Source organism: Mastigoproctus giganteus, chromosome 2 (genome assembly GCF_048544385.1).
Source record: "Mastigoproctus giganteus isolate SK-2022 chromosome 2, ASM4854438v1, whole genome shotgun sequence".
Lineage (NCBI taxonomy): Eukaryota > Metazoa > Arthropoda > Arachnida > Uropygi > Thelyphonidae > Mastigoproctus > Mastigoproctus giganteus.
In genome coordinates, this window is record NC_143576.1 from 35,965,129 (window position 1) to 35,989,924 (window position 24,796).

The 24,796-nt window shown below is 38.5% G+C and overlaps 1 protein-coding gene across 3 annotated transcripts in view; it reads left to right on the forward strand.

Moving 5' to 3' along the window:
* Naa35 (N-alpha-acetyltransferase 35) overlaps positions 1-24,796 on the forward strand; it is a 401,343-nt gene that overhangs the window by 82,860 nt on the left and 293,687 nt on the right. The window contains exons 5-6 of one of the 3 annotated variants that reach the window (XM_090368451.1): positions 12,348-12,422; positions 24,088-24,255. In XM_090368451.1, coding sequence (XP_090224577.1) covers positions 12,348-12,422; positions 24,088-24,255 — 243 coding nt within the window. The remainder of the gene's footprint in view (positions 1-12,347; positions 12,423-24,087; positions 24,256-24,796) is intronic. The other 2 variants (XM_090368454.1, XM_090368452.1) reach the window with 2 other exon arrangements.

Sequence of the window (24,796 nt, forward strand, 5' to 3'; positions counted from 1 at the left end):
TGATTGGATACTCAGATGCAGTGATAAACAAACTGAATGCAAAAAAATAATTTTGATACTTGAATTTTGTTGCACATAAAAGACTGCTGTGCAAATTGGAGCAGTATGGCATTAAGGGAAAATTACTGTTATGGGTTAAGAGATGGTTGAGTGGGAGAAGAGAGTTGTTATCAATAGAAAAATTCCCTCAGGTCTTTTTCATTCTTTACTACACTTTGTTTAGTGGTAAATGAAAGAGACCTGGGATGGTTGTGGCGGTCAGATGAAGGGTTCTCTGACCGGTGCAGATGGGCTGCCGGGATAGCTAGTGGGGTTTTTTCAAAGATATATAACGGTTTTGCCGGCAGGAGTGGGGAGGTGATTATTACATTGTATAAGGCGGTGATCAGGCCATGTTTTGAATGTTGCATGCAGGTCTTGGGCCCTCATTTTGGGAGGGATGTGGATTTGTTGGAATAGGCACTGAAAAGAGTGACAAGATTAGTGAAGGTAGCAAAAGGGTGCTCTTACTAGGAAAGCTTCAGTTCTGCAAATTGCAGTGTCTGGAGACTAGCTACCTGTAAGTAGCTCTGATTGAGGTGGTTAAGGCTTTGAATGGATTGAGTAAGTTGAATGATGATGGAATCTTTCTTTTTGCTCAGACTGCATGCATGGTACATTATAATTTGGAATTGAGGAAGGATGGTTGCAGGACAGATGTGTGTAAGGCAGTGGCGGTTTATTGTTGGAGGGAGCTTCTATGTGGTGTGGATGTGGTTGGTTTAAATTATTTTGGGGGGAGAACTAGACAAACTGACAGTTGTTGGAGGGGGATGGACAGGTGATATGGGAAGTGTATGGTTTCTTTTTTTTTTTTTTTTCTGCTGATGAAGTATGGGCTTGCATTCTTACATCATTTGCTAATACCAATACCACCTGGGCTGACTTAATTTAAAGATTAAGAAGCATTTCTTTTCTTAGTTTCTTTCACAGTTTTATATTTTTTGTATGATAAGTTTGCCTTCAGCCAGTGGCTGGTTGATTGTTGGAACAGGCTTCCATTGGTTGTTGTGGAAGTGGATGAATAAATTGGGGTTGAATAATCAAGGAAAAACTAGACAAATTCTTGGAGGGTATGGATGGGTGAACTGTGTAGGTGGTTTTTTTTTTTGGCTGATGCTGTATAAGCTTGCTTTCTTGTATCATTTGCCATTACTGCTACTGCTATTTTGAGTTAACATCAATTTGTAGTTGATTCCAAGATTTCTAGAAGTACAAAAGCTGTCTGAAACATTTTTACCCAGTTTTCAGAATTGCAGGCTGTATTGTACATATTCAGATAAAAAACATTTGGAACTTCCCACATGTTATAGAACTGCATGTCCTTTGTTTAAGTTATTAATTTGTATTTCTTCATTATGTTATTCATCAGTTTGTGCTTTGTCAGTTCCCAATTCCTGTTCAAAATGGGAAGCATTCAAAGAATTAATCTTGGAAGCTTTTCATACCAACTAAGAAATATCGTTCAAGATTTAGGCCTAAATGGATGTCAGATGAACTAATTAGACATGTGGCAGAGAAGAAAAATGCATGGGATGCATATAAATTAACAGGTGACACTGAAGCCTACGATAGATATAAGCTGGTCTGTAACCAAGTCACAAAGGAGGTTAGTCGGGCAAAAGATGCAAAGAAAAACAGCAAAGGGTTCTTTACTTATGTAAACTCTAGCAAGAAAAGGGGATTAGCATTATCAAAGGCACATGATGCAAGAAAGCAAGCTTATATAGTCAGCCAAAAAAAAAAAAAAAAAAACACCCTTATTTCACCCATCCACTCGGTCCAAATGTTTGTAAGTTCTGCCTTGAATCTACTTAAGCTATCAACTTCTACAACGACAGATGGAAGTTTGTTCCAGCAATCAACCACCCGCTGGCTAAAGGCAAACTTCCACACATCTATCCTACAACCGTCTTTTCTCAATTTGAATTTATGCCCTCTCAGGCGATTATTCTGATGGATGAATCAGGTTGGTCCACATGATATCGATGGTTCAACGTTTAATGATCCTGCTCAGGTAGCTAACAAACTAAATGAACATTTTGCATCTACATTTACACATGAGGAGTTATTCAGGGAGAGGAATGCCAGAGGTGTATTAAACTCTGGCAGTAAGCTAGATAATCTTGTAATAACTGAGAATAAAGTTGAGGAGAAATTGTTGAAGATAAACATAAGAAAGGAACCTGGGATGGATGGAATCTATCCAGTTATATTAAAGGAAGTAAGCAAACCCTTAGCCATAATCATGAAAGCTTTCTTGGACTCAGAGAAGGTACTCATGGACTGGAGATGTGCAAATGTGACCCCAATCCACAAAGGAGGATTAAAGGGAGACACAGGTAATTACAGACCTGCTACTTTAACTTCTGTTCCAGGGAAATTAATGGTTAAAGAAGCATTGTCGGATCATCTAGACAAGACTGCAGTAATAGTTAAGACACAGCATGGGTTTGTTAAAGGGAGGTCTTGTCTGACCAATTTGATTGGATACTATGATGTGGTCACAAAGGAACTGAATGTCAAAAATAATTTTGATATCATATATTTGGATCTTAGAAAGGCTTTTGATACTGTTGCATATGGAAGACTGCTGCGCAAATTGGAGCAGTGTGGCATTGGAGACAAATTGCTACTTTGGATAAAGGGATGGTTGAGTGGGAGAAGACAGGGTGGTAATCAATGGACACTGCCCTTCATGGACTAATGTTATTAGTGGAGTCCCTCAGGGTTCAGTGTTGGGTCCATTGTTGTTTTCTGTATTCATTAATGATATTGATGACGGTATATCAGGCTTAATGTCCTAGTTGCAGACGATACAAAGGTCAGCAGGGTTGTTAATGACAGTACGCTGCTGCAATAGGATCTAGAAAAGTTTAGCAGATGGGCTGAGAGGTGGCAACTGAAGTTTAACATTGACAAAAATAAACTACTGCATATGGGAAGCAGTAACCCCAGAGTAACGTATCAACTGTGTGGTACTACACTGACAGTAGTAGAGAGTGAAAAGGGCCTGAGGGTAATTGTACAGGCAGATGTAGCAGAGACAAGGAGGTGATTATCCCTTTGTATAAGGCAATAGTCAGGCCACACCTTGACATACATACATAACGAGTACTGTATGCAGGTCTGGAGGCCTCATTTTAAGAAAGATGTAGAGCTGTTGGAACGAGTACAGAGAAGAGCAACTAGATTAGTGAATGGAACAAAGGGTTGCTCTTACGAGGAAAGGCTTAAGTTTTGCGAATTACAGTGTCTGGGACTAGGCACCTGCGAGGTGATCTGATTGAGGTGTATAAAGCCTTGAATTGTTTGAGCATTCTCATTGCTGATGGGATTCTTCCTCTTACTCAGAATAATTGCCCGAGAGGGCATAAATTCAAATTGAGGAAAGACAGTTGTAGGATAGATTTTTTTTTTTTTTTTTTTATGTGAACCCCAAACACGAGAGGTATTAGAACCTATAGTACTTAGTACCGTGCTTGGGTTGGAGGTTGAGAAGACGAAAGAAGATATTTGTTGACATTGGACTTGAACTTCTGTAGATTGTAATTTTCAGGAAATACGTATGAAGGAAGGTTGTTCCAAAAAACGGCAGTTGAATGAATAAATGAGGAAGATGAAAAGTTGGTTCTGTGGGTTTGAAGTTGGACAGTAAATGGATGTTGGCTGGTGGCGGCACGTGTTCGGACTGTTTTGAAAGAGAGAGAGCGGGAATTATAGAAGCCAATTCAGAAGAACAGTGTCCATGGAAGTATCTGTAGAAGAGACATGCAGCAGAAACAGTACGTCTATGAGAAAGCGAGTGGAGAGACTCTGTGAGAGATGAATCATTAATTAACCTAACTGCCCTCTTCTGAATGGAATCAAGAAGCCTGAGAGAGGTTTTGGGGGCACCACCCCAGATGTGGGAACAATATTCCATGGCAGGGCGGATTTGCGATTTGTACAGAGTGAACAGCTGTTTGGAAGAAAAGTAACGCCGAGAGCGAAAGAGAAAACCAAGTTTTTTAGATGCAGAGGAAGCAATATTTGTAATGTGCTTGTGCCAAGAGAGATTAGAAGTCAGGGTAATCCCCAAAAGAGATATATTTTGCCTAGAAATCGGAGTGTCACTAAAGATAAGCATAGGAGCAGAAGAATCCTTTTTGCGAGATATAAGACAAGACTGAGTTTTAGAAGGGTTGAAATCAACTAAGTTGTCTTTGCCCCACTGGAGAATTACCTGAAGATCGGCACTTAAGGAATTAGTAGCAGATTTTCGAGAAGTTGAAGCTGATTGAGCAGGACAAGGTTTCTCAAAATGAAAAGTTGAATGCAATGTGCTATCATCGGCAAAACTATGGATAGGATTTCCAGTCAATGGAAGAAGGTCATTGATATACAAGAGGAAAAGAGTGGGGGAAAGAACTGAACCTTGGGGGACACCGGCATTAGTGGAGAAGTTAGAAGACAGAGAGCCATCTACCATCACCCTCAGTGAGCGATCAGAGAGAAAACTGGATAACCAATTACTAAAAACAGTTGGGAAACCATAAGATGGAAGCTTGTTTAGAAGACCTTTATGCCAAACACGAACAAAAGCCTTTGAGATGTCAAGAGCAACTACTTGTGTTTCACCGTACCTTTCCATTGAATTAGTCCATAAATGGGTAACATAAGCCAGAATATCACCAGTGGATCGACACTGACGGAATCCATACTGGCGATCGTTGATCAGACGGAAGGTTTCTAGGTAGTTTAAGAGTTGGCGGTTAATTGATTTCTCCATTACTTTGGTGTGGCGCCCACACCAAAGATGTGTGGAAGTTTGCATTTAGCCAGCGGGTGATTGATTGTTGGAATAAACTTCCATCTGTTATTATAGAAGTCGATAGCTTAAACAGATTCAAGGCAGAACTAGACAAATATTTGGAGCGAGTGGATGGTTAAAATGAAAAGGGTGTGTGTGTGTGTGTTTTTTTGGCTGATGCTTTCTTGCATCATGTGCCCTTGCTAATGCTATCAGTTATTATGGTATTTAATATGTATAGTACATACAAGATTAAATAACACATTAATATTTCTAGATTGAGAAAATTACACCTCTCTCTGTTGTGTTTTTCTGTCATAACTGGGGACACTTTTGTTGTGCCAGTGACAGAGCTTATGTGCTTTAGGAATGACTGGTTCAAGGTTACAGTGAGTTGATGGTGAAAAATTTTTAGCTTCTGGAAACAAGATTTTGGAAAATTTTAACTTTTGCCACTTAATACACTAAGTTGTACTGAAACAAATCTTGTTGCTATTGACAAAACGTTAAAGTATAAAATAGAACTTTATTAAAAATTCAGTAAAAATAAAATGGAAACTTATTAAGAATAGAAATAAGAATATATATATATACAGATAAATGCTAAAAGTAGTAAGAACCAAAACAAAATATATATTAAGAGGCTTTGCAACCACGTTCCCCTTTATCAACTTATATGACAAGTAGATAACATATATCAATATATTCTTCAGAAACACACCACACACACATGCACATTCATTTTAATAAACCAATGCAGTTCGTTAACGGAGAAAAGGGGGAGAACAAAACATGAACCTTCAGATTCTGTAGAAGTAGGTCATTTGCTATATTATAAGCTCACCATCTTTCATCATGCTGTAAAATAACTGCTTCTATAATAGGATGTATGCAAGTTCTGCAATTTCGATTAATGTTAGAACCTGCCACATCTGCATGGAGCACTTTCATCCAGGAGTGATGACGAGAATCATATGCATTGTTAAAAAAAAAATTTCAACATTGAAATTTGGGTTGCAATTAACATGCTGCTCATGCCAATAATGATTTTGCAACAGCAGAGGGGGTGAAGTTGGCCTGACAAATAGCCCCCCCCCTGAAATCTGGGCATGTGATCCGATAAATGGAATCCACAAGTTGCAGCAAGGAAATGGCAGATTTAACTTTGGAAACCACTGATTGCAGCTTCTTGTCAGGGAGCTCCATACAAACAATATTGTAGCATTGCAACACCATAGCAAGATGTGCCTGGATAGTGGGGCAATAGTGGGAGAAGACAGAGGGTGGTAATTAATGGGTGCTCCTCTTCGTGGACTAACGTTATTAGTGGAGTCCCACAGGGTTCAGTGTTGGGTCCTCTGTTGTTTTTTATATTTATCAATGATATTGATGAAGGTATATCAGGCTTAGTGTTGAAGTTTGCAGATGATACAAAGGTTGGCAGGGTTGTTAATGACAGTAATGGCAGTGTGCTACTGCAACAGGATCTAGATAATTTGGGCAGATGGGCTAAGAAGTGGCAACTTTTTTTTTTTTTTTAGTGCATCAGCTTCTGTGGCCATAATGCACCTCCCAAGGTTTTTGCATTTTACTCTGATCCAAGCCTGAGGCGGGATTCGAACCCGCAGCCTTTGGGTTGCCAGGAAGGCACTTTATCCACCTGGCTAGCCCAGTCGGCAAGTGGTAACTGAAGTTTAACCTTGACAAATGCAAAGTACTGCATATGGGTAGAAGTAACCCCAGAGAAACGTACCAATTGTGTGGTACTACACTTAAGGTGGTAGAAAATGAAAAAGACCCAGGGGTAATTATGTAGTCAGATATGAAGTTCTCTGAGCAGTGCAGACAGGCTGCCAGAGCAGGTCTTGGGGATTTGTCAATGATATATAGGAATTTTGCTAGCAGGGAAAAGGAGGTGATTGTCCCTCTGTATAAGGCAATGGTCAGGCCACGCCTTGAGTACTGCGTACAGGTCTGGAGGCCTCATTTTAGGAAGGATGTAGATTTGCTTGAACGTGTACAGAGAAGGGCAACAAGATTGGTGAGGGGAATGAAGGGATCTTCTTACCAAGAGAGGCTTAAGTTCTGCAAATTGCAGTTGCTGGAGACTAGGCACCTGTGCGGTGATCTGATTGAGGTGTATAAGGCCTTGAATGGATTGAGCACGCTGAATTCTGATGGGATCCTTCCACTTGTTCAGATTACGAATCTAAGGGGGCATAAATTCAAATTAAGAAAAGACAGATGTAGAATAGATGTGTGGAAATTTGCCTTTAGCCAGCAGGTGGTTAATTGCTGGAACAAACTTCCATCTGTCGTTGTGGAAGTTGATAGTTTAAATAAATTTAAGAAGGAACTGGAAAGGAGGGAATGATGTGATTTTTTTTTTTTTTTTTTTTTTTTTGGCTGATGCTGCATAAGCTCATACACTTGCTTTCTTGCATCACATGCCACTACTACTACTACTTCTACTTCAAATAAATAATGTTTCTCTATTAGAGAAGACTACTGTTATTTATTTTCAGCGGTACCACCACCAAGACGATCGTTTTGAAGCTGTGCAGCTTCAAAATAACAGTAATATGATTGCATTGTTCCACTGCTTAGGCGTCACACCTTTTCTAATGCACTTTGTGAAGAGCCTTGCCAGTTTTTGTGTTATGTCTCGTCCTCCCAATTTTAACAACTCTACAGTAACTTCATCTTCCCCCGGGGCTTTCCGATTCTTCATTTTCTTCAATGCATGTTCTACCTCATCAGGAAGAATATCGGGTATGTCGTATGTGTTGCTACTTTGCAATCCATCTTCCCCACTGCTGGTGTCATTCCCTCGCTCCTTGTATAATTCTCTATAGTAGTCTTCTGCTATTTGAATTATGCCTTCTCTGCTGTTTATAAGTACACCATCGCTATTCTTCAGTTTCAGTATCATTTGTCTTTCTGTATTACTGCTCAAGGCTGCTGATTTAAATCCTTTGTTTTCCCTTAATGCTTGTTCTACTTTTCTTGTGTTAAATCTTCTTATGTCCTCTCTGAGTCTCTTTCTAATGGCTTTGCATAACTCAGTATACTCAATTTTCTCCCTGTCAGTGTTTTTCTTGTCCAAATGAAGGCTATCAACTTGTGGAAGTTGATAGCCTTCATTTGTCGTCTTCGGTTCATCATGACAAGTGTTTCTTGACTAATTTTTTCTTCTTTGGATTTCTGTTTCCCTATAGGTTTCTTGGGCTTTATCACTTTCAGAAAGTTGTAATATTCCTCGTCGATATCTTGGTCCTGAGCAGTCTGCAGAAGCTCAAACTTGTTCTTAAGTACCAGTACATACTGCTTTTTCTCCTCCTCTGTTATCTCAAAGACCTTTGTATTATTTACTCGAGTCAGTTTTTTCCTTTCCTTTCCTACATCTATATCAAGTGTACATCTTACCATTCTGTGATCACTTCCAACATTTACCTTATTCAGGACGGTAACATCATTCACAATATATCTTCTGTTAGTGAGGATGAAGTCGATTTCATTAGTTGTTAATCCATTTGGACTCTTCCATGTCCACTTTCTGTTCGCTCTTTTCTTGAAAAAAGTGTTCATTACTGACAATCCTTGAGATTCTGCAAATTCCACAAGTCTTTCTTCTCTTTTATTTCTTTCACCAATTCCAAAGTTTCCTATAGTTCCTCTTTCTGCGCTGTTTTGTCTTTTTCCAACCTTAGCATTGAAGTCCCCCATAATAATAGTGTAGTGGGTTTTCTGCTCATCTAGAAGACTCTCAATTTCGGTGTACATTTCTTCAACCTCTTCATCATCATGGCTCAATGTTGGTGCATAAATCATTATAATCTTTAGCTTGTACCTCTTAGAAATCTTGAGTATTAGCCTTGACACCCTTGGTGATGTACTTTTGAATTCCAAAATGTTGTTTTTAAAATCTTTATGGACCAGAAACCCAACTCCACCTTCACTCCTTTCACTGTTTCCATTGGTGTACAGCAGATTTCCACTTGATAAACTTATAAGTGATTCATTTCTTCTTCTTGTTTCAGCCAAACCAATGATATTCCAATTCACATTTTCTAATTCCTTTTCCAGCTCTAATATCCTGTCTTCACCGATGAGTGATCGTACGTTATAACAGGCCAAGTTCAGTTTCCGTGCATGGCAGCCTGGTCGTACCCAGAGATTCTTAGCACCCTCTGCTTCCACTCTAATCCTCTTGCTGCCGTAAGAGGGAGAGTGAAAGCTGCTGGGGACTGAGGGCCATTTGTATTGTTGTGCTCTCATGCTGGAGGGTTTGGTCTTTTCCTCTTCACGCTGACCAGGCGTCTTGAAGAGAACCATTCTACACGTTCGTTGCCACCTAAGTGACATAACAGGGCTTACCATCGAGAAGGTGTGCATGAGTGGATTTTAGGGAGGCAGGCCAACCGGACTTCTCCTAAATCTTCTGTAATAGAGAGATATTGGATCCATCAGTGTTTTAGGCTGAGTGTCTGATAACACACAGGATACCTGTTCCCCTCTAAGCCCCAGCAATCAACTACCTGCTGGCTAAAGGCAAAATTTGACCCATCTATTCGTCAATTTCAATTTATGCCCCCTCAGGTTTGTAATCTGAGCAAGTAGAAAGAATCCTATCAACATTGAGCTTGTTCAATCCATTCAAGGCCTTATACACCTCAATCAGATCGCTTCACAAGTGCCTAGTCTCCAGACACTGCAGTTTGCAGAACGTAAGCCTTTCTTCATAAGAGCACCCCTTCATTCCCCTCAACAGTCTCGTTGCCCTTCTCTGTACTGATTCTAGGAACTCTACATCCTTCCTAAAATGAGGCTTCCAGGCAGTGGCCTGACTATTGCCTTATACAGGGGAATAATCACCTCCTTATCCCCTGTTTGCAAAATTCCTGTATATCATTGACAAAACTCCATAACCTACTCTGGCAGCCTGTCTGCACTAGGGCTTACAATACTGAGATCCCCATCATTTTTTTTTTGGATTTGAAATCCCGGTATTGATACAAAAATATCGGTTTTTTGGTACTAATTTAAAAAAATAATTTTTTATGATTTATTCACATAAAGGTTATAAATCATTAATATCACAGAATTGTTACAGAGGGATTGTTATACACAATACAAATGCAATGGAAACCTGAAAACTGTAAGACATAATATCTTACAAATATATTTCTCTTAGTAGAATGGATGTGCTGAAGTTTGCCTTTAGCCAGCAGGTGGTTGATTGGTGGAACAGGCTTCCATCTTTTGTGGAAGTTGATAGCCTAAATAAATTTAAGCCTGAGCTGGACAGGCATTTGGAATGAATGGAGGGGTTAAATGGGAGGATTTTTTTTTTTGCCTGATGCTGCATAAGTTTGCTTTCTTGCATCGTATGCTAATGCTAGTAAGTATCGTGTGTGTTGGAAGTAAAGCAATTAAGGAATAACGAAAACATCATTACAGAAATATTTCCATTAGTGGGAGTAGGCTTAGTAGAGCAGTCAAGGAATATGGTGAACAATGGTATGTCAGGTGCGGAAGGGTTAAAAGCCTCTGAACAATAGTTTAATCCCTCTATTACACTGTTACTTGAGGATGCGACACTTAGTGCATTTTGGGAAAGGGTGTCTGTATGGAGCAGTTAAAAGGTATTGTGAACAGGTGATCTAGAGTTAAAAGATGAAAGCATTTCGTTGTGTGGGGAAAATATTCTGTTTTTCCCACCAAAGGAAGAAGAGTGAGTTTAAAGAATAACACAAGATTGGGTCAGGTTTAAATTAGATAGGGAGAGATACATGAATGCGTGCCAACTCCAGAGGGGTTTGCACGTAAGCTTGTACATAAAAGTACAAGGGGCAATTGTAACTTGCAATCAACTGAATAAATAAATGAGAAGGAAATAAGGTGCTTATGCCAAAAGAGGGGTTTGTGGTTGTTGTTTGGAGGGGTTGCAGACTTGCAGTGGTAGTTCTGGGTTCAGTTCGGGTCCAGTTCCTGTAGTATTCAGCTATATAATGAAGCGTTCCACCGGGCATGTTCCTGTGCTAGTTAATCTGGAAGTTGAATAACAAGCCAGTCTGATAGTGCCCTGGTTTCTACTACTGCTGTGGTAATTTCCTTCAGTATTAACAGAGAACTGTTCCCAAAATCCCGAAATAAGACAGTACTGGAAGAGCTATACAGCAGAATGCAGAGTTCAACTAAGAAGAGAGAGAAATCACTGCACTCTGTGAAAGGAATCCCACCATAAAAGAGAAGGAAGGTAAGTTCTCTGAACCAGGAGCATATTCAAAAAAAAAAAAAGTATATATATATATTTATATTAGTAATAAAAAAGTTAATGATTAAGTTGATTGGTTAATTATTTTTATTTATTTTTACTGTATCCATCACATATTATCTTGACGACTATTATCGTTACTATATTATGTCCTGGATACAGTAGATATGTAATATGTATTATATATTTAATCTTATTGTAATCATTAAATTACGTTCTCTGTTGGGTCAACGATGATTAATATATGCTTACATTTATAATTTATTTATAATTTACTTATATTTCTTACTTTTGATTCTAAAATTTCCTAACCATTTTTAATCACTATATTTGGTTCAGATTTAAATTACTTGGCATATATTGATCATTACAGAAACAGAGAACTTCTTGTCGTTTTTTGCCTTCAGTCTGGGTGGTTGGCCCCAGTTGAAGTCATCTGGATTGTGGGTAAAAAGCGATAAAATTTTTTTTTTTTTTTTTTTAAATCCTCAGCGTTTTCCTAAATCCCTGAATGGTATTATTTGATTGATTTACCTTTTCTATTATTTTCTATTATTATCCTCAATATTTTATATATATATATATATATTAGATAGTACGAATCAGTGCTGTAATACTCAATACATTCTACGTTGATATTAATATTTGTAAAATAATAAGAGGAGTTTACCTCAATATAGTACGTAGAATACTTCCGTATGATACTCTCCAGAAATTAAAACCAAAAAAATCGGCAACTTACATTAGAGTAAAATATAAATAATTAAAAACCAATTTAACACAATTCAAATCAATTTAAGACAATTAAAAATTAATTTAACACTATTAAAATGAATCTAACAGAAATATTCGAAACGATTTTCCTTCCTTTCTTCTAACGAAAATATTCAAAACGATTTTCCTTCCTTCTAACGAAAATATTCAAAATGATTTTCCTTCCTATATATATATATATATATATATATTTTTTTTTTTTTTTTGTGGTTCTCTTAAAAATCTGAGGACTCTTTTGAATTGAGTCAATGATTTACTTGTGCGTTTGAGGTTTCATGTTAGTTCCACCATAGTAAAAGCATATGTAGTTTTATATTTAAAAAAGGATTGTTGACTTTTTTTAAATAAATTTTATAATCTTTTTTTCAAGTTACTAGCTTTTAGTTATTATTCCTCATAAATTTTCATATTGTATACTTTTCATTTACAAGTAAATAAATGAATGCATTTCATTATTACTTGAAGGCAGATAAGCTTAAAATTCAGGACCTCACAACAGAGGAACAAATTGGAATTATAGATGCTACACTGGCATGCTTGGTAAGAGCTTTATAAAAATTGCCTGTTTTTTTGTTATTACTTGGATATTTAATTAATTAGAAATTTCCTATAACTAACAACAAATGTTTAACTTATTTGTGGAGGAAATGAAAACTGAAATGAACAACAAATATTAACTTAGTTATAGAGGAAATGAAAAATCAATCATTAAAACTAGTTTAGGGCTTGACTAGTCCTTGGTGCCAACTCACAGTGACACTTAAAAAAGTCATTGTTGCTTAATGTTTTTAATGATTGCACCATTTAAACAGCTTACCAGTAATTGATTATTGCTAAGTAGCATTTAATCAAGAGATGGTAAGGAAGATAGTTTTTAATTTTATTTCTATGTGATTTTAAGTTTCTTTGATGTTCTAACTTATTATTAGAAAATTGCCTGAATATAGGCTAATTACCACTGTAGCATATTACAAAGTGTTGTATCTAACTGTAAGTATGTATGTATATACACATGCATGCCACTTAATTATACAAGAGTAAGACTTAATATTGAGTCCTTTGTGATTTTTGTTGGTCTGTATCTTTCTAAGCATTAGCAAGATTCTTGACAGAGGTGCAATATAATGGACTTAATAACAATGAAAAATTTTTTCATTACAAATATTGGTGAGGTTAGTATATATTTTTTAACACTGATTTGAAATGAGTATCCTGCTTTTTCTTAACACCTTCAGTTTGCGAGGTACAGTCAAACTCATTTGTAATGAGCATGGTTAAAGCAATCACAGTAGTTCAGAACTTCACAGGTATAACAAGCAAATCTTTAAGCCATTACAACAAGCAGTGGCCGAACTGCCCTTTGAGGGACTAAGATCTATTATTGTTTTGTCCGTTTATGACATTTCCCACCTTATCGCTTTCCACATCCCTGCTGATAGCAATTTACGTATAACTATCTTAACGATTCTCAGAAACTCTTTAATGCAGTACACTACCAGAAAGAGCATAGTCCAGTGGCATAGCGGAAATCCCTGAATGCCCTGTGTGATGGGGTGCTGAAGGCCTGCGGGGTTGGGATAATTCTGCTACACACTACCTCATTTGAATAGAGCATGTCGAATGCTGTGGGTGTACTACTGCATTTAGCATTTTGCTTTCTTTCCCCAGTCTTTTAATCCTCTTTTGTACTGTATCTCTTCTCTATTGTTATGGATTTTCAGATCTAGGAAGAGAAATTAACCGATGAAATTTTTCTGTATCGGTGAGAAACATTCAGCTTTTAGATTCAGATGAAATGAAGAATTCTAGGTGCAATTTCAAATCTTTGCGTGTAAACATGTCTTTTTAAAACTTGGAAGAGACACTTGGAATTTTTAAAAAATAAATTTGCTTCTTTGGTTTAGGTTTTGTTGTGCTGTTAAATTCAGTTCTTTTTTACTTTGAAATGGCAGGGGAGAAAAGAAAAATTGACAATCAGTGAGAAAGTGAAAATTATTTGTGACAGAGAATGGATCAAGCAAGGCATCCATTTGCGAAAAGTTAAGACTGAACTCATCAATGTGTCAACCATTTGGAAAAATCAAGAAAGAATTACTAGTGCTTTCAAAAAAAGCATTGCAAAAAAATTGCATAAATGTGATAAAAGTGATCGGATAAGGCTCTTTTGATTTGGTTTACATTGAAAATAAATTGTATTCCTATTAGTGGCCCCCTACTGAATAAGAGCTGCAATCCGGGGTAGCCGATGCGCCAGCACTGGGGACCCAGAGTACTGGTGTGAAGTGGACCACTGGCCACAGAACAAGCTGTTATAACAATGTTACCGCATACGGGGTAGCCAATGCGCCAGCACTGGGGACCCAAGGTGCTGGTGTGAAGTGGATCACTGGCCACAGCAATAAGCTTACTACGCCGAAAAAGACAATTAACATTGGCGAATGGAATGTTCGAACGGGGCACCACGTTGGACAAAAGGAAATCATTGCCCAAGAACTACTTAGGTGCAAGATATCAATCGCAGCATTATCTGAATTAAGGCTCACCGGGTCTGGAACGATGATCATCCAACCACCAGCACCTAACGAAGCGGTTATGCTATTCTACTCTGGTGGCGAGAAACGAGAAGCAGGAGTGGGCTTTATGGTCGATGCTCAGGCCACCAGTAGTGTGATCGCTTTCCAACCAATATCGGACCGCCTGGCAGTCCTTACTGTCAAGGGCACCATCAAGACCCATATTATCTCCGCCTATGCGCCAACTGAGACTAGCCTGGACCCGACCAAGAATGACTTCTACAACCAGCTCCAACATACGCTGGATTCAATTCCGCAGACAGAAGTGATCATCCTCGCAGGGGACTTTAATGCCCATATTGGCGTGGACAGATCTGGTTGGGAAACAACAATGGGCAAGTTTGGCCATGGGAAGATCAATGACAACGGACTACGTTTGTTGTCCTTTGCCGCATCTAACAACCTGATCATTGGAAACAGCCATTTCCAGCACCCTCAAAAACATCAACTTACATGGCGAAATCCATCTGGCAAGGACTCAGCAATCCTGGACTACATTTTGATCAATGCCAGATTTCGCTCATCACTCATGGATGTTCGTGCCATGAGGGGACCTGATTGCGGATCTGATCATTACCTCATCCGGGCTAAGGTGCAGCTCAAATTACGGCATGCAAAAAGATCATCTCGGTCAGCCAAGCTGGACTGGAGGCAGCTAATGAATGCTGCCAACAAACAGGCATATCAGATCGCCCTATCCAACCGCTTCGAGATGCTGGCCGTGCCCGAGGATATAAATGAAGAAGAAAAGCAGATCTCTGATGCCATCCTGGAATGTGCCAAGCCCCTATGTCCACCTGCCCGACGTCGAACGCAACCATGGATATCAGATGAGTGCCTCGACCTCGTGGACAAACGGAAACAGGCAAAGTTGGTCGACTTTGAACGGTACCGGCAGCTAAACCGAGAAGTCCGACAAAGAATGACAGCAGAAAGAGAAGCATACTGGAACCAAGTGGCAGACGATCTTGAAGTGGCGGCATCCAAAAACGAGTACCGCACTCTCTACTGCACCTTCAGATGTCTGAGTGGAAAGACTAAATTGACTAGTGACAACATCAAGAATGCTGATGGGACCTTCGTGCGATCACCATCCGAACGCCTGCAACGGTGGAGTGAATTCTTCAAAGCTCTGTATAATCACGACCCACCTCAGGGACCGCCAGCAACAGCACTCTCGATCGACCCCCCTGAGGTCTCCATGGTCGATGTTGAGCCTACAGTAGAAGAAGTGAAAGCAGCCATACAATCCCTGAAGAATGGCAAGGCACCAGGAGTGGACCAAGTCACCACAGAAGCGATCAAAGCCGGGGGAGATGTACTGCTTCGCCGACTACACTCACTCCTCAAAACCATCTGGTGCACTGAACAAATTCCGTTAACATGGAGGAAAGCCATTATCGTACCAATCCACAAGAAAGGTGATAACCGGGACTGCAAGAACTACCGTGGCATCAGCCTCCTTTCCATCATTGGAAAGGTCTTTATGAAGATTATCCAGTCAAGACTGCAAAAACATCGCGAGCAAACCAGTCGAGAAGAACAGGCAGGATTTAGACCCGGGCGAGGATGCTGTGATCAAATCTTTGCCATTCGTCAGCTGATGGAGGAGAGGATCCGGTGTGGACAGCGAACCGTCATTGTTTTCATTGACTTTAAGTCTGCTTTCGACTGTGTCCACCGGCCTGCCTTATGGAAACTACTAGAGGTTGAACATGTACCTCGAAAAGTCATCACACTCCTCCAAACTGCATACAACGGTTTAACCAGCCAGGTGCACATCCAGAACGATTTATCTGAGGAATTTACCATCCAAACTGGAGTCCGCCAAGGGGATGTAGCCTCCCCGTTGCTTTTCAACATCGTGGTCGACGCCATTATGAGGCAAGCATTCAGAAACAGACAGGGCATACAATATGACAAGGATCACTATGTGACTGACCTGATGTTTGCTGATGATAGTGCTATCCTTGCCGGTAACGACGCTGAAGCCACGGAAATCCTCTACGACATTGCCCGCATTGCCCGGCCATACGGTTTGAAGATCAATGCTGGTAAGACAAAGGCCCTGACAACAGATGGGTCGCAAGCCACCATCTATCTCGAAGGCGTCCAGATCGAGCAAGTGCAGGACTTTAAATACCTTGGGTCGCTGGTCCAGGAGAAGAAAGTTGCATCCACCATGGAAATTCACAGCAGAATTGGACAGGCGGCCACTGCGTTCGCCTCGCTCAAATGGTGTCTGTGGAAGAGGACCAACATTTCCACAAAGACTAAAATCCTACTCTTCCGGACTTTGATCCTGCCCATTCTTCTTTACGGATCGGAAACATGGATTTGTCTCAAGTTAGATTTGAACAAACTTGAGGTATTCCAAATGCGATGCCTGCAGCAGATCTTGGGCATCTCTCTTCGCGACCGCATCACTAATGATACCATCCGCGCCAGATGCCAACAGCAACCAACCATTGCCGACCAAATCCAGAAGCGAAGGCTCAGATGGTTTGGCCACGTATGTAGAATGGGCACGAACAGAATACCATCCACACTCCTTTGGAGACAACGACCCACCCAATGGAGCATCCAACGGACCGCGCCTAGGAAAACGTGGGCCAAGCAAGTGGAAGATGACTTGAAGAGCCGACGTCTCGACCTTAACCAGGCCAGGACTGAAGCCATGGATCGTAAGGTATGGAAGAACATCACAGAGCAAGTCCGAAACCCTGCGGCACCTACAGCAGCATACTGGTTGCGTGGCCAACCGCCTCCCCCAGCTGCCAGCTAAGGACCAAAGAAGAAGAAGAAGAAGAAGAGCTGCAAAATTGGCTCAGCTATGTGGATTTTGTTTGCAATAATGGGTGGCTTGGCAGATTCAAAAAAAGAAATAATATTGTTTATGGTAAGATAAACAAGATAGTTCAACCCTTGCATGATACTAGTGCCTAGTATCTGCAAGGGTTGAAGACCTAGAAAATGGTTTGAGTACTCACTACAGGGGTTATTTATTCCAATAACACTACCTGACAAAAAATTTTTTTCGTCATATCTCTGGGATGAAAGTTGGTTATTCTGAACAAAATTAATGTCCTAATTATGAAAATATCAATCTTTTACTTTTGTCACATCTACATCAAAAGATATAAAGGTAAAAAAAAAGTAAACTGCAGCCATTATCAACCCACTGCAGGATGGAAGCCTCCTCAACAATTCATGCTGAGGGAAATGGACCCTAATCTGCCACGCTGGTCCAGTTCAGGTTGGCAGATCAACCGTATTTAGGAGTCTCAATGATTTCCTTTTATACTCCAGATTGCTTTCCCATTTAAGGAACCAACAGTAATCTCCCATCATGGCAGAATCCCAACGACCTTGATATCTTTTTCCTTTGCAGATACGTCCTGGTGGAAGCACTCTCCTTGTTCATCACTGACATCTGCTAAGTTTTCAGGAAAGAAATCCAGGTGGGAATGAAGGAAATGCATTTTCAATGACATTCGGCACCCCATGTTCTTGTAACATTTCAGCAAGTTTGTCACCAGTTGCTCATAGTTCTCTTCTTTTCTCTTTCCAAGGAATCTGTACCACAGCCTTGAAAGATCTCCATGCAGCCAGTTCAATGTCATTCAGGTTTCTCTGAAATTCTTCATCTTTTAGGAGCTTTCTTATTTGAAGACCTATGAAAATTCCTTCCTTCAGCTTTGCATGAGATAAATTTGGAAACATTTTCAGTAAATATGCAAATCCTCGGCTTTCTTTATCCAGTGCCTTAGTGAAATTCTTAATCAGCCCAAGCTTGATGTGTAAAGGGGGAAAGAAAAATCTTTTGTGGATCAACCAATGGAACACTTTACATTGTTTTTGCCAGGAATATATTCATCTCTCTTGTCCCAGTGTTGTGCGATGTAGTGTTTGGCTGTTGCACGACTATCCCACAAACACAGGAAACAACAGTATTTAGTGAAACCACCTTGCAACCCAACAAGCAGTCCAATCACTTTGAGATCACCACAGAAACCATAGTCATTGTAACGTATAGTAGCAAGAATCTGGGACATACTATCGTAAGTTTCTTTAAGGCCAACAGCATGAACAAGAGAAATTGATGGTAAATTATTTCCATTATGAAGCAATACTGCTTTCAAACTTAGCTTTGACACATCAATGAACAAATGCCATTCAGAGGTATTGTGATCAATGTTCAGTTCATGCATAAGACCAACAATGTCTTTGCAGACACATGTTGTTTTCCATTGCAAAATATCTTGAAAACTCGTCATTTCGCTGAAAACGCTTTATTGTAATGTTTGTACCTTTGGCGAGTAAGTGCCACTGTTGTAGTCTGGATCCGAGTAATTCAGCCTTCTCTTTGGGTAAGCCCAAGTTTCTGATCAAGTCGCTTAATTCTTCTTTTTCAATGTAGTGTGGGGCCTTTTCTTTTTCTGGCTCGTAGTCCAAATCATGTGAAGTACATGGTTCTGCGACATCTGGTAAAATGATTTCTTCTGTACCTTCATCACTACTTTCAATACCCCAAGATTTTGGTGGCACAGGTACTGGCAGTTCTTTACCATGTGGCATTGGCCTAATTGCTGATGGGATATTTGGATATTTGATGCAGTGCTTGCGCGTTTTGGAAATACCTTTTATTTTTGTCATTCAGAAATAGCAGTCATCAAAATGATTCTTGGGCTCGTGCCGCACCATAAGGATGGCAAAAGGTAGCTTGCCATATAACTACAGCCTTAAGTTCATTGTACAAGTAATACAACAGATATGTAGAGCCCAATTTTTTTCTTGGTCACCGATCTTGCAGCCGAAGTACAACGAATATGCAACTTTTGTGACATTGTATATTTCCTTCCTCTGAGTTTTTGGGGTTAAGTGTCCACAAACATAGCAGAAGTTGTCTGAGTGATTGATGCAAGTTCTGTGCTTTGTCTTCTCCATTTTAACAATGCATTAACCTAAAAACAGTAAAAGCAACTGGTAAATTTGAACAGAAGATGAATTCTTGTAGTGTAGTTTATCATACACTGTATATTGAACAGTAAATGGTGTAATGAAATTAATAAAAATACTAACTTGTCTGGAAAAGTGGATCAAAATCAAAATATACTATATTGCAAGAACAGTAATGATGTACTTGCTTAACTTTTAGCACAATAAACAAAACCTATCAAAAGTTAATAAGTTTAAAAATTGTATTTCAAACAGTAATGATATCTTTGTACAGAATCCAGTTATCTATCTATATCTTAAAACTGATATGCGATAGGAAATTTTTATGATCGATTTTAAATTCTATACATAACTTGACCAGAAACAACCATTGATTTGCCTGAGGTAAAAATCATGTTGGGTAGTGTAATTAACAGCTTACTGGCCAAAAGAAATTTCTTACAATCCAGTCTGAACCTCTTCCCCTCTAATTTGCAATGGAAGATTGACATTAGATTTGAATTTCTATAGAAAATCAAAGAAAAATAGCCAATGGCTATTGAAAATTATTATAAAATAATTTTTAATTTGATTGTTGTTGAAAAGTTTGCAGAAGTTGAAATAGGACATTAAAATCTCAGCATAAATCTTTTATATTAAATATAACACTTTTACTGTATTTATTTTATTATGTTATTTATTATTTAAGTGTAAAAATCAAAATATTATTTTTTATTATTGATTTCTTGTTGTTAATAAAAAAAAAAAAATCTTTAAAACTTATTTTGTGAAAACAGAATATGTTTGAACATATGTTGTTTTTTCAGTATTATGGAAAAGAGAGAGAGAGAGATCACAGTAGTTACAGGTAAAGGCATGGGTTTTAATATCAGGAAAGGGGAATATGAAATTTAAAGTGCTATGTGGCCTCTATCAAACAGGCGGATGGCACAGGGAGGACTAATATATTGGGAAATCATGAAATATCTTTAAAGAAGCAGCTATAAGTGCACGTGAACAAGTAAGAAAATGTTGTATGAGAAGGATACCTAGGTAGTTGAATATGGAGTTTTTTAGTTTAATAGAAAAGAAAAAGATGTCATGGGAAAGTTAGAGTGATGAAAAGTACCAAATGTACTTTAATAATACCATAGGAAAGGATGGGCTGGTGAAGGATATCTCTTAGACAGTGATCTCTCATAGAATAGAGTTCAGGCACAAGAAGTTTTTCACATATGTGAATAGAAAGAGGAAACGAATGAATCAGATGCACTTGCATAATGCAAATGCAAAAGTTGCTTATAACCCAGCTGATGTTGCTGGTGAATTCAGCAGGTACTGTCTTTAACAATGAAAGTCCCTTTGCAGCAAGGAAGGAGGAAATTGTGCTAGTGAAGCTGAGCACTATGAAATTAGGGCTGTACAAAAACTTTTGAACCCAAAGGCAAGTAAGGTCCCTTGACATTGATACCATATACCCAGTTATTTTGAAGGAGGTGGTGAAAGAGCGTATGGAATCATTAAGATTAATTAGGTGGGTGTCATTGAACTTAAGGGAGATTCCTTTGGATGGGAGAAGTGTCAAGATATCACCAGTACATTAAGGTTTAAAGAGTAAAGTAGCTACATTGCAGTGAGTCAAACTTTAGTTATAGAAGAAATCATGGAGGCTGTGATTAAGAATGTATCCACAAGACATCTAGATATAAATATTATTCTGAGGAAAACACCGCACAGTTTTATATAAAATGAAAATCTTATTTAACTAAATCTGGTTAGTTATTTTGAAAGTGGCATTTGTGAGTTGAATGTAGGAAATAATTTTGACATTGTTTATTTGAACTTTAGGAAATCATTTGATTTTTATCCAACATGAGAGTCTATTATACAAGCTAGGATAGATTGGTATAATGAGTAAGATCTTTTTTATGTTCTGCACTTATGGCTTCTCCCTGGATTTTAAATCTATTCAAAAAGTCCTTACTAGTTTTAAATGGTTCTACGTTTTTTTTTTTTTTTTTTTTAGATGAATTTTCTTTAGATCATCATATATGCTAATCTCTCTCTCTCTCTCTCTCTCTTTTTTTTTTTTTTTTTATAATATTTAACTTAACTGAATTCTGCATTGGATATCATCTTCAATAAAATTAGTTAAAAGTCTCTCCATTTCAATCCTAATAGCCAGCCTAGCCCTAGTTGCTTGCAGTGGAACAGCTATCTTTCCCGCTGCTAAAATTAATTCTTTATTTTTTTATAGTTGTTCTTACAGTTAAACTTGCAAGTCCTAAATTATGGCACACATCCGCTTGTCTTTGATCGGAATCGATTTGCTTCAAAATTTCTAATTTAATTTTCAAGTTTAGTCTTTTTCTTACATTTATAGTCTTCGTACTATTCCCAGAAGTTGTTGCTTTTTCATTCTTATCGGCCATTATTAACTCTTCGAAAATGTAACTGCCTTGGTTGCATTAATTACGATACAATGTTCGAGTAAACTGTCCATTATGCACAATGTCTAATACTGTACTGAGTGATGACTAGACTTCGGATAAATGCATATTACGCAAATATCACAAGCAATATACTTGATCATTTTTTAAAATGTTGATCTCGGAACTACGTAACAAGTCACTGTACTGCAATTAAATTAGCGTGCAAAAAAATTTCACTGAGCGTGGGAAAGGTTTTAATGCTGTTTTGCTATTCATTTTCAAGCTGTCAACACCATAAAATAAAACAATTTCGTTAAATATGCCAAAAATGCAATCTATAAAAGAACGTTATAGTCAGATACGAGTTATAATATAAGAACAGCATTGTAGCGAATCATTATAACGGTGAACCCCAACCCAAGTTCGTGGCAAGCAATGGGTGGTTTAATAGGTTCAAGCATCATGCTGGTTTCCACAACGTTAAAGTATGCGATGAAGTTGCCAGTGCCGATCCTGCAGCTGCAGAGAAATTTTGTGATGTATTGGAAAAAATTATTGATGAAAGCAGCTATTCAACGCAGCAAATTTTTAATGTTGACGAGATGCTCTATATTTGAAAAAAATGCCAGATCGAACATACATTGCCAAAGAGGAAAAGACAATGCCAGGTTTCAAGGCATCAATAGATGGGGCCACGCTCTTGCTTGGGGCTAATGCAGCGGGAGATTACAGATTAAAACCACTGCACATTCTGGAAATCCTTGTGCATTTAAGGGCATTGATAAAGCCACCCTACCCGTGCATTTCTGATCGAACCAGAGAGCATGGATAGCAGTATCTCTCTTTGATGATTGGTTGAAATGCTGCTTCATTCCCAAGGTTGAAAAATATTGTAAAGACAACGACATTCCTTCCAAGATTTTGCTTCTATTAGATAATGCTCCTGGACATCCTATGCATCTAGATGATTTCAATTCGAACGTGAGAATCATTTCTACCACCAAACATGACTTCGCTCATCCAAACTAGGAATCAGGGTGTTATTTTGAATTTAAAAGCATACTATTTATGCACATTTGCTCATGCAATGTCTGCGGTAGACGATGAGAAAAATTTTACCTTAAGAGACTTCTGGAAATCTTACAATATTTTCCACACCATCTTAAACATTAATAAGGCCTGGGCAAAAATTACTAAAAGTTGTTTAAATGGTGCATGGAAGAAAATATGCTCACGGCACGTAAAAGGCTTCGAAAGATTTGAAAAAGACAAATCATATGAAGAGGTTACAGATAAGACTGTAAAGGTTGCAGAGCTACTTCAGTTGGAGGTTGATGCCAAAGACGTGGAGGAGTTAATAGAGGAATAAGAGAAGGGATTATTTAACGAAAAACTTATTGACTTGCAAGCAGCGATAGTGAAAGAAGAAAATGCTGACGAAGCTCAAGATGAACCAAATGAGGAGCCGAGACACTCCATCACCAGAGAGAGAGAGAGGTGGCAGTGGCATTTCGTGAAATTTCATCGGCAATGGCGAGGTTTGAGAAGATGGATCCTGGCGGTGAAAGATTCTTAAAAGTTAACAGAGGGGTGAATGATATGCTTGCTTGCTACAAAGAAATCTACGATGAAAAGAAAAAAAGCCACCATACAGTCATCCATTAATATGTTCTTTCGTAAGGTTGAGCAGCCGACCCCTTCTAAATCTGCACAGCCCTTAACCTTTGCAGCGGCGTACTTATCACTTGAAGACGTCGATTCTGCCACGGATGCTCGAGGGGTAAAACTTTCTGACGTTATGCCTGTCTCCTCTTTTTTTTGTAATTTTATAATTTTGAAATTTTTTTAAATTGCATGCTTTTCTAATTTTTTCTGCCTACGCATGAGATAAAAGATTGAATAAATACAATAAATAATTCTATTTACATGTTCATCGAACATTTCTTTTTTAATTCAATCAATTCAGCGAGCACAGTTACAAGTGCTGCACAAGCATGGGGAAAATTCCGACTTACGTAAAATCCGACATTCCGTGGATTTTACGTAAGGCTTGCGTTCCACGGAATTGAACCCTTACGTAAGTCGGGGAGTTCCTGTGATTTTAATTTAAAGGTGACAGATATTTATGTATGCTTTTTTTGAGCAGCTATTATAAATAAATAATCATTAGCAGTATTACCTAACACAGTTATCAAAAGTTCTAATTTTAGTTTTTAGAAGTTCATCTCTAGTGACTGCTAACTAACTTATTCTCCTCTAAAGGTCACGTGGTTAGAGGGTCATTCCCTGGCACAAACTGTTTTCACCAACCTGTATTTACATAAGCCACAGCAAATCGAAGATAGAATTATAAAAGCTTTCAGCATCTGCACATTAAAGCTAGTTGATGTCATAAGAGAATTTGCTAATAAGGCTGGTGTGTTCGAAGAGGTATGTTTTTTTTCTCTTTTTTTTTAAGCTTCTGTAACATTCCTTCCCAAAATCCCTATAGAGCAGGCTGTTTTTAACTCATTTTCAGTAAAGTAAGATAAAAACACATAACTCTGTGTAGAATATGTAATTGATTTATTGATATATAAATATTAAAAATGTTTCTCTATTTTTTATAATTATCAATTCTTTATAATTATATTTTAAAAAAAATTATATTTAATCAGACTTGCTTAAAAGTTATGATGTTTAAACAAGTACAGGTCACTGTTGAAAAAAAAAAAAGCCGTGAATTAGGGTTGAATTTGAAAGTGTCTGCAATTCTGCCCAGACATGATAGGAGGGAGTATATGATGAGAGCCTTGTCGATCAATTCAGCCCTGGAGAGATTGAGCAAGGCTCAAGAGGTAGAATTTTTCTCAGCCTGGTCTGTGCTTGTTAACAGGAGAGACTGCTTCTACAGGGAGAGAATACACTTAAATAAAAAGGGTGCAAGAATATTTGCTGGTGCTATTGAGGCAGTGTTAGGTGGGTCGGAAAA